Source organism: Lacerta agilis, chromosome 16 (assembly GCF_009819535.1).
Source record: "Lacerta agilis isolate rLacAgi1 chromosome 16, rLacAgi1.pri, whole genome shotgun sequence".
In the NCBI taxonomy this organism is placed as follows: domain Eukaryota; kingdom Metazoa; phylum Chordata; class Lepidosauria; order Squamata; family Lacertidae; genus Lacerta; species Lacerta agilis.
In genome coordinates, this window is record NC_046327.1 from 35815603 (window position 1) to 35826367 (window position 10765).

The 10765-nt window shown below is 47.8% G+C and overlaps 1 protein-coding gene across 1 annotated transcript; it reads right to left on the reverse strand.

Moving 5' to 3' along the window:
* Positions 1-595: 595 nt before the first annotated feature.
* On the reverse strand, positions 596-8713 carry APEX2 (apurinic/apyrimidinic endodeoxyribonuclease 2). The gene is made up of 6 exons (XM_033173443.1): positions 8554-8713; positions 6016-6099; positions 5463-5643; positions 4253-4399; positions 3417-3486; positions 596-1930 (listed from the first exon to the last, which is right to left on the reverse strand). The coding sequence occupies exons 1-6, from the start codon at positions 8672-8674 to the stop codon at positions 935-937; spliced, it is 1599 nt and encodes a 532-aa protein (XP_033029334.1). The 5' UTR covers positions 8675-8713; the 3' UTR covers positions 596-934.
* Between the last annotated feature and the right edge of the window lie 2052 nt (positions 8714-10765).

The following is a 10765-nucleotide window of genomic DNA, read 5'->3' on the forward strand; positions in this document are numbered from 1 at the left end:
CATGCATTATTCCCAGATAGAAAAGCAAGGTGCACCTTTTTTGCCCCAAGGCTATCCTGTACAGGCAATATGAACTCAGTTGTGCTAATCTGCAAAACCTGGGCTTAATCCCTTTGTCACCACAATAGCTGAAGCACTCAGGGCAGCTTATGCCACAGGGATCAGGACTGGCAAAACAGCACTGCCATTCCTCAGAATTAGAACCTTAACTCCTGTTCAGCATCACCCAACTCTCTTTTCAGAGAACACAAGAAATCCAACTTTCCCTTTTCCCACAGAAAAAACACTGAGGGGGTTTCCCCCCAAAATCTTTATTTTATCAAAAGTAAATTTTTAAAAAAAAGATTCCCCCCTGCCTCGAATAAGGATGAATCGCCTCCCAGCAATTGCATCATTGTTATTACAGGGGTTTGTGGGGAGGGCAGTTAAGGGAAAAGAGCAACTTACTGCAAGAGCACCATTCAAGAGCACCTCTCCACCCAATGTTAAAGAGAGCCTAACTGCAGGTTTGATGGGCATGAATCCAGAAAATGCTCATCAGAAGTCGGCAGTCTGTGTGCGTATTCCCAAAGCTTGTGTTAGTCCTAGCACGTAAAACTGTCGATTTAATAATAAAACCAATTAATTCTTCCTCTTTAAACAATGTTCCTGTCTGCAGGGTCTGGCATCAAAGACCTCAAAACTACCAACATGCTCCGGTACAAAAGTAAGTTTCTACTGGCACAGCCCAAAAAGATCCCATGGAAACTTTGGGCCTGACCTCTTTGACCCCCTGGCAATAAGCCTAGGCCTCACTCTGCCACAGAAGCTGCCTTCCCCTCTCTTCTTAGGCAGCGAGACATCCAGGATACTTTCCATTAGAAACCAACCCCTTCTTTTCCGCTTAGGGGTCACTGCGCCTCTAACGTCCTCTCATTTCAGTTCTCCTCTCAATTCAAGGATTCCCCCGACTGGCCCACAGAAAGAAGTCACAGCGGGAGCGGGGATCTGAGGGCTTCCCCAGAGGCCGGGAGCAAACGTAAAAGCGCCGCCCAGAGTTTGGTCCCTGCTTCTTCACTGTCCGCAGGACACAGGGCTCTCCATGGGTCTTGCAGTGAGGTGGGCGAGCAGGGCCTGGCAGCAGTGACTTCCACAGGGCAGCGGACTGGTTTGAACTAGAGGGAACCGAGCCTTTCCCACAATCCAGAGCTTCTCCATTGGCCTTGCCCAGAGTGGGCTCCTCTCTCAAACTCCCAGTGCATGTCTGGGTCCCACCAGCAACTTCCTCCGCCCCACGCTCATCAGCGATCCTTCCAGAAGCGTCAAGAGGAGGTTCCACCCCAGAATCTTCTGCTGTCCTTGTTTTCATTACCGTCTGGTAGTCGGCACTGTTGGCGGTGGCCCTAGGCCTGCCGTTTCCAGCTTTGAAGAAGCTTCGCAAATCCCCTTGCCCCTTCTGCGGTGGACCCACCCGTCTCTTCTTGGAACCCCCCGCAACACTTGGTTCCCTCCCGCCCCGTTTTTGCCCCCTCTCCTCTGGCAGGCCGGTCCGCTCCACTTTCACGAGGAAGCGGTTGAGCTTCTGCTGGGTGCCAGCAAACTCAGGCAGGAAGCGGGTGCAGAGAGGTGGGCAGCGGGGCGCCCCCAGGCAGACGCTCCTAAGCACCACCCGCACAGGGCAGTGGTCGGAGCCAAAGACGTCTGGCATGAGCTGGGCATCCTGCAGCTCTGACAATGCTAGTGCACGATCAGCCAGGATATAGTCAATGCGGGTGCCGTAGTTGAGCTGCCGGGAACCGGTTACGTTGCACCAGCAGGTGTAGGCGTCACTCCGACCAGGGTGCAGAAAACGGAACGTGTCGACAAAGCATTTCCCATCCTGGGAATCCTTGTCTGGCTCCCACAGGAAACTGTCCAGCCAGCGACGCCCGGGATGCTCCTGAAAGGATTCCTGCAGGTGACAGTGGTGGAAGCGTTAAGTGCTATTATTAATAACATTTCCATAGTGCTTTCAAGTGCTGCCTACGCATTGGCTTATTGTAACCCTTGCACCATCCTGAAACACAGGGGTAAATAACCTGCAGCCCTGCAGATGTCATTGGACAACGACTCATCCCAAACTCCGGCCACACCTATTTATTTATTAATTTAAAGTATGTACATGTATATACCATATTTTTCGCTCCATAAGACAGACTTTTTCCTTCCTGAAAAGGAAGGGAAATGTTAGTGCGTCTTATGGAGCGAAGGCTTAGCTCCCACTGCCTCCCCCCACCCCCGCTGCGTTTGGCAGGAGGTGGGGGGCGGCAGCGGAGATGTTGCTGGATCCTCCCCGCACCTCCGTTCTGCGAACGGAGGCTGCGGGAGGATCCAGCAACATTTGCTTCACTCCCGCTGCCTCCCCCCACCCTCGCCGGCGGGAGGTGGGGGTGGCAGCGGAGAACTTACTGCATCCTCCGCGCCACCCAGCAGGCTTTTGGGATCGGCAGCAGGGTGCGGAGTGGTGGAGAAAGCAGCATCCCCGCTATTTTCTCCACCACCTCCCCGCCACCTATTGGTGCCGGGCGCGGGGTGGTGGAGGAAGCAGCGGGGATGCTGCTGCTTTTGGGATCGGCGGCAGGGCGCAGGGTAGAGAAAGCAGCATCCCCGCTGCTTTCTCCACCCCTCGCCCTGTGCGCCGATCCCAAAAGCAGGCTGGAAAGAAGAAGAAGAAGAAGAGTTTGGATTTGATATCCCGCTTTTTACTACCCGAAGGAGTCTCAAAGCGGCTCACATTCTCCTTTCCCTTCCTCCCCCACAACAAACACTCTGTGAGGTGAGTGGGGCTGAGAGACTTCAGAGAAGTGTGACTAGCCCAAGGTCACCCAGCAGCTGCATGTGGAGGAGTGCAGACACGAACCCGGTTCCCCAGATTACGAGTCTGCCGCTCTTAACCACTACACCAAACTGGCTCTCTGTCCGAAAGGTCTCTGTCCGAATGCCCTCAGTCTGAAACCAGAGCCACAGCCAGTCAGTGATGAAAATGTTGAACCAGATGGACCAAGGATCTGACTCAGAGTATGGCAGCTTCCTATGCGTCAGGCCTCCCCACCCACACACTTATCAAACCTTTATTAGGCATTTACATGTAAAATTGCGAGAGAAAGAATCACATACAGGAACTTTAAAATATATATACACAAAGAAACAACAATTAAACTCATAGGCTGATTGTATGTGTGTATTAGTAAAATCTAGAATTTCTTCCTGTTAAAGTACTCTTTGAAGCACTGTTGCCAAAAACTCAGCTACCCCCGCAGTCACCCCTTGGTCAATGCCTTGCCACCCGACCCTGTGCGTGCCTATGAGAAACAGATTTGCTGCCACTGCAGCAGCACTGCCAGGCCCTGTACTGCAGAGAGTAAAGGCAGCTGCATGAAAGTGGGCAGCTTACTCACCAGATCTCCTGGGTCACAGTGGTCAATAGGCTTGTGTGCTGTGTTGACGTCCCCCAGGATGACCACATGGCTAGACGGAGAGAGGAAATGTGCATGAGTCCCAAGGCAAAGAGGCAAGACAGCGAGACCCCATTCATCCCAACAGTCCTGACTCCATCGGAGAAGATCGGTGGACTGGAAGCTGGCTTGGACAGGGAAGGGATAGCAGCTGAGGCAATGAAATATCATCAGCATCATTCATATACGGCTTTGACTTTCTCAAGCTTCCTCACATGTATTTCAAGCAATTATGGCACAGCTCAGTTTTCTCCCCACGTTGGAGATGAGGATGGAGGCAGAGACAACAGTGGCTAGCCCCAGGGGTAGCTGATCTGCTGACTTCCAGCTGTTGCTGGACTACAACTCCCATCATCCCTGACCATTTGCCAGGCTGGCTGGAGCTGAAGGGAGATGGGAGTTTCAATGACTTCTTGAGGACACCATGTTGGCTACCCCTCTGGGGGATAGCCTATTGAGTTTGGAGGATTCATCTGTGTGCCCCAAACTTCACCAGGAGTTTCACAGCTTGGTCCTTTACAGTGCAATCTCATGCAAACTTAACTAGGGCATCCTTTGCATGCTTGCTCTGGAATAAGTAGCACTGAACTCAGTGGGGCTCACTGACGTGGCTCCCTATAGCTCCAACTACTCCACCAGTGTTGGCTGTGGCTGATGGGAGTTGGAGTCCAAAACACTGGAAGGGACTCAGAGCACCAAAGGCTTGACTAGGGAGTAAGCCCCAGAATAAGCATGTCTAGGGTTGCGCTGAGCCAACCAGAGGAGTGAGTGGCACATACCCCCCAGCTCTGAGAAGTGCCTCGGCACGAGCTTGCAAGAGTTGATAGAAACGCAGCTTGAAGTCCCCACGCTCTGGCTTTTCAGGGTCTGCACGAGGGCAGTACACATTGATGACTGTCAGCGTGGTCTCCTGCTGTTCTGAAGTGCTGCAGTGAAAGGACAAAGCACATCGATGCTGTCACACTTCAATTACTAATGGCTCAAGCTCCCCGATTCATGGCTGGCTAGGACAGCTATAGACACAGACCCATTAACATCTTCACAACAGGTTTAGGCAATTCCACTATCAAGGCTGAGCATGCTCAGGAAAGAACACTAAGCAATCAGCAATCTGCTCCTAAAGCCAGGGTTAGAAACATTCTGCATATTTCTAAAAATATTTATGGCTGCAGTGGTGTCAGTGTGGCATTCATTCTGTCCCAGCTCCTGCCAACCTAACAGTTCAAAAGCTCACCAGCATGAGTAGATAAACAGGTACCACTGCGGAAGGATGGTAAACGGCATTTTCGTGTGCTCTGGCACTTGTCACAGTGTCCTGTTGCGCCAGAAGATGTTTAGTCATGCTGGCCACATGACCCAAAAAGCTGTCTGCGGACAAACGCTGGCTGAAGTGAGATGAGCGCCGCACCCCATAGTCAAGCTTGACTGGACTTAACTGCCCAGGGGTCCTTTAACTTTACCTACCTCAGTGTGTAACCCAGCATGTGATGCAAAATTGCAAAAATTCCAATTTTGCTTCAAATTAAAAAGGAAAGCATCTAGCCCTCGTAGCTGGCCGGGAAAATCTGAAAAATCCTGGAAACTTGTTCTCTGTTACACACACATTCTTTCAATTCTCCTTGACAACAGCCCTGTAAAGTAGTTATAATTATAATTATTGTTATTATTAGCCAGGATCACAAATGGAGAGCTGAGAACAAGGTGACAGGCCATGTAATAAATTTGTCCTTGAGGGTTAGATCTGAGTTGGGCATTTCTTGGCTCACACTTTTAAGACTGCAATGCAGTGAACAATTACCTATGAATAAACCCCACTAAGCACAATGGCATCAACTTCCAACTGAACATGCTTAGGATTGCACTGTTGTTTTCTCCACTACAACAGCTATCAGTTACCAAGCATTGTCATTGGCTCACAGCTCTGCCAATGGCAATAACAGGAACTATCTGCAGACCTTCCCACCCCACCCCACCCCTTCCTGTTCCTACCGAATACGATGACGGGTGATCACGGCCCGGCCCTCACTGTCCAATGCCTGCAGCTCCTCAGTTGTGAAGCCCTCTGTGTCTCCATAAGAACCAACTGCGCCATCGTGCTTAGCAAACAGCCCAGACAGGCCTTCTTCAGCTGCCTCTGGGGTGGCACTGACCTTGCAGAACGTTGCAACACCTGGAAGACAGAGACGCTGAAAACAGTTTGTTCTGGGCTCTCAAAGTGGTCTAGAAAGCTACCTATTTGATCCAAGATACAAGAGAAAGAAACAAATTGAAACCCCTGTACCTTACGGGGTAAGGCACACCACTTTGTACATCACTTGGTGGGGTTTATAAAAAAATATCAAGTGGCATACAAATTATATGCAATAAAATAAAATAAATAATGTTTGTTTGATTGGCGGTAAAAAGCAGGGGATATTTTTCAGGCAGGGAGGCAAATCAATGCCATTTGAAAGTGACATATGAAGTCACCACTTAAGGCACAGCTACAGGAGTATGTTGAGACCTGAGAGGTGACTGATCCCCTTTGCTACTGTCCACTAACCTGAATAGCCATTGCGGGTGCGACTGAAGCTGAAATAAGAGTTATAGCCCTCCACTATTGCCAATGGCTCCTCCAGCAGGTCCCCTGAGAACAAAACAGAATTTGGAAAGCCATCAGGCTGGAGACATGGCACCAGAAAACCATTAAAAAAATCACACTCTTCTTTGCTGTTGTCTTTTTCCTAACGTGCAAAAGGTTACAGGTTCGCCCAGCAATGTGGTCACAGCAATGCAGGTTCACTCAGCAAAGTAGCTTACCCAGATTTTTTTGCAAGGGGGTGTATGTGATTTTTAATGGATGTCTTCCACCAACACTATAAAAGTTTTGTACCTTCCTCTTTTGACTCCTCGCTCTCCCTTGCTTTACTCCTAGAGCAGAGGTGGAGGAATCTGCAGCCACCCAGGTTTTTTGGACTGCAACTCCCATCAGCCCTAGCCACCCTAAATCAAGAGTCAGGGATTAATGGAACTGTAGTCCAACCACATGGGAGGGCCACAGGTTCCTCATCCTAATCCTAGGCAAAGGGTACCCCTTTCCCAAATGTTTCTCTCAAGGAGGGAAATATATCTCACCATGTTGCAACCCTGCACCATGCCCCTTTGCCTCTCACCTGTAACTGCTGGAGGGGTGTCAGACACGTCTTTTTAACCCATTCTGCAACCTGTCCCACACCCAATTTCAGGTTGCCAAAAGGAAAGTAGGGTCAGGCGCCGAACTTTGAGCAATCTTGCTTTTGATAATGAAACAAGGAATCTCCACCATGACCCCTTGTGAGCTGGGGACAGGTGGAAAGAGGCACAATTCTGCCTTACCCCAAAATACAGTTTCTCTACTCATCATGGATGGAGGGCAAAAATTAATGGGGGCTAATTCTACTTGTGAAGTTTATCTCACCTTATGCACTTGTAAGGTCCTTGGGGCAGGGACCCCATCTCTTTATCTGCCACACACCCTGTGTTTTGTTTGTTTGTTTGCTTGTTTGTCCAATGCCAGTTGCTTCCTTGTAAGCCAATGATGGGGATCCAGTGGCACTGCTGTAGATGCTGCTGGACTTCGAAGTCCCATCACCCCTGACCTTTTTTTTTTTTTACAGTAAAGTGGTATAGTAATTAAAAGCAATACCTCCTCCCGCGCCCACAACTGAACAACAACACCATCGTCTAGAGCAGGTACATCAGATTAATGAATTGTTTAAGATAGGAAAAATGGCTTTGCAGAACAAAAGCCTCAGTTTACCAAAGACTTATTAGATACAAATATAAAAATATTATCAAAAATGTACAAACTGCTGTTGGAGTGGGAAACTAAAGAGGAATTTGTGAAATCGAGCATGATTAGGTGGGCACAAGATGTGGGTCACAATATTGGCTATGACTTATGGGAAAAGTTGTGGAAAAGAAATATGAATTTTACGGCATGTTATGCGACAAAAGAAAATATGATGAAAATGGCTCACAGATGGCATTTAGCACCCACCAGATTGGCAAAAATGTCTAAAAAAGAAAAAGGTATACGGAAGTGTAATGAAATTGAGGGATCTTTTATTCACATGTGGTGGTCCTGTAAAATAACTAAGGAATATTTGGAAACTATATATAATGAATTAAAAAAGATACTTAAAAAAAACTTTCCCAAAAACACCCAAGATTTTTCTCTGGAGGATGGTAACAATGGAGGTCCAAAACCCCAATAGTTTATTACTATATGCCACCACTGCAGCTAGAACCTTATTGGCACAAAGGTGGAGAACAAGCATAGTACCGGTACCCACTAAGGAAGAATGGCAGTGAAAAATGTTCAAATATGCTGAACTGGCTGGTCTGACGAACAGCGTAAGCGAAAACGAAGATAAGGAATATGAGGAATGGATAACGTTTATTGGCTATTTCAAGAACCAGTATAGACATAGCTTAGCAGGTCTCGTGTAAATCCAGCAGAGTTGAAATTGATGAGTATTTAATAGATAACAAATTGGATGATTTAACAGATTTGGATTACGCGTAGTAGTAGAAAAGCAAAGGAAGGAGGAAAAGTGTGGAAGGGAAGTCATATGGCATATGTATACATGCTGTATTTGGTACCAAGTTGTAAGTGGGACGGGGGAGGGGAGGGAACAGGAAGGGGTTAAATATGCTCTCTGTTCCTGTTTTTTGAAAATGCAAATTTTTATTTTTATTTTTATTTTCAGCAGTCTTTCCCAACCTCGTGGGGGAGGTCCTCCCACATGTTGTCGGGACTACAACTCCCATCATCCCCAGCTAGCAGGACCAGTGGTCAGGGATGATGGGAGCTGTAGTCCAACAACATATGGAGGATTTCCCCCCCCCTCTAGTCTGGAGGAACACGCGTTCTCCATCAATGGTTCACGTCAGAACTGCCCCCACCCCGCCTGCCAGCCCTCCCCCCCCCCGCCATGTCATGACATAAACCTTTACAAGGCAGCCGGCGCCAGCTAAGGCGGTTCTGGGCCCTACACGTTCGCCCCCTGCCCTGGACTGCTTATGCACGTGTGAATGGATGCTCCTCGCCTCGACTCACGGGTGACCTTGGTCTCTTGCAGGCAGACGACATCCGCCCCCAGGGAGTCCAGGAGCGGCCTCAACCCCGCAGGTCCCAACCCAGCCCGGAGCCCATTGACGTTCCAGCTCGCCAGCCTCATCCCCGCCTCAGGGGCGAGAAAAGGGACCGGAAGACTGCGGAACGTCATTTCCGTCCGCCAAGGCGAGGCGTTTGAAAAAGCTGGCCGGCCCTCACTTCCGGTTTTGAACGGAAACGCCCGTTGCCTGGGTGAGGGAAGATTGGGAAACAGTGTTCAAACAAAAACAAGCTGTCGTCATTTGTATTATTATATCCCCTCCCTTTTAAGTTGTTGTTGTTGTTCTTTATTAAATTTAACTACCGCCCATCATCCGAGGATCACAGGGCGGCTTCGTAACACGTTCATAACAAAACCCTCTCGCCGCACAGTATTATTATTTAATATTTGCATCCCGCTAACAACCAAATGTTGAGCTCCAAAGCGGCTCACAAAAATCACCACGCAACAGACGCCGCCTTTTCGCAGTGCTTTGAAGTGACATCAAAAGACGGTTGCTTTGCTCCTCCTCGGGTGTTGGAAGAGGCAACGCAATGACTTTAAGCCTGTTCCTTTTCAAAGTAAAGAGAGTTGTGCCAAGAGCGGCCTCGAAGCTGAAGTTTCACCAGAGAAAACATAAAAAGGCTCTTTTCCCTTTCTGAATAGCAGAGTATTAGGAAACAAAGAACCGCCTCTCCCTTCTGCGGTAAAAAGAAAGATAGAAATAGAGCCAGCCAAATAATTGCCTAAAAACCAGATTAGCATGATTTGATTTGTGAAGTTATTGTCCTAAATGGGATATCATCAGGCTATTAATTGATAAGCAATCACTAAAGTATTTGCAAAAGAAGTAACCATTGTGGTGTGGTTCAGACGGTCCACAGAATTTTGCTATGTCGGGAAACTTGCATCTATACACCACAGGCGGCTGGATCATTCATCCTTCTGTTACTCAGCCCCTGAGGCCAACACCATGAAAATGAAGGAGTTTAAGGCTCCATGGAAGCCACATGTTTTGACTGGCTTTCTAATTCCAGGTACATTCAAGAGCAGGTTATCATTACCACTCTGTACATGCTCATAAGAACATGGTTTAATTGGGTAGTGCAGCTAGCACTGAACACCACACTCTGGCACAGTGTTTCTCAACTGGGTGCCATATGGCCCCCTGGGGACTCCAGGATATTTCAAGGGGGCCACAGGTGCAATTATATAATTATAAAAAATAAAATATGTTCTATTTACAAACAAAATAGCTACCTTTCTACTAGTAGGACAGGGGGCCACATGAAGAAAACAAGGCTGGAATAGAATAGAATAGAATAGAATAAATCTTTATTTCAAGGGGGCCATGGTCAGAAAAAGGTTGAGAAACACTGCTCTAGGGTCCCCAAATGACTACACACAGAGTGGCAGTGGCATCAGCACCTGGGCCAGTAATGTTTTGTTTGGTGGTCTAAATTCTTATAACACAGCCGCTGGCTGGCACAGCATCTTAAACAACAACATAGGAGCTAGCTGGCTGACCAAACATGTACATACCGGTAGTTACAAATGCTCTAGTTTTTAGTATTATTTGTCATTTAAAATACTGCCTTTTCCACAACAAAATACTGCTTATTCCTGAGTAAATGTGCTTAGAATGAGGACAGTAGCAGCAAACTTTCATTTTGTTTGGGTAGTCTTGATGGGGCTATGATTTAACTGAGTTTTAAAATGAGAAACTGCACTTTTCTCTCTCTGTGTGTTTTAATCAGGGTTGGCAACTTTGTACTGAATTGGATGGGGGCAGCAATACTTGGGGAAGGAAATATTAAAAGTTGTCCCTCTTGCTGCTTCCCTGATCAAAATCACCCCACTTCCCCAAGCTGCTATAAATTTTCCTTGGGTAAAAAGTCGGGCTAATTTCTGTTTCAGGGTGGCTGGGTGGGAATTCCAGCTGGGAAAAATGCTTAGATCCCTTCTACATACTCCCCAACACCCCTACCCCAAGCTACTTTAAGATTATAAAACAATAACAATCAAAATCAGTAGATTCAAACAACTGTATTTTGGCCCTGACACTCAGTTCTGAAATAAATAACATCTGGCAGCCCTAACTAGGCTCTTAACAGAATCCAGACATTCCCCAGATATGGAAAAGGCTGTATGTCCTGATGAAGGATCCCTGATTGC

Excerpts from the sequence above, each read along its gene's own strand:
- APEX2 (XM_033173443.1), bottom strand. The coding sequence starts at position 8,674 with ATGAGGCTGGCGAGCTGGAACGTCAATGGGCTCCGGGCTGGGTTGGGA. Across the intron at positions 4,400-5,462 it reads ATCACCCGTCATCGTATTCG|CACTTCAGAACAGCAGGAGA; the intron begins GTAGGAACAGGA and ends CTTTCACTGCAG. Across the intron at positions 1,931-3,416 it reads ACTGTGACCCAGGAGATCTG|GAATCCTTTCAGGAGCATCC; the intron begins GTGAGTAAGCTG and ends TGTCACCTGCAG.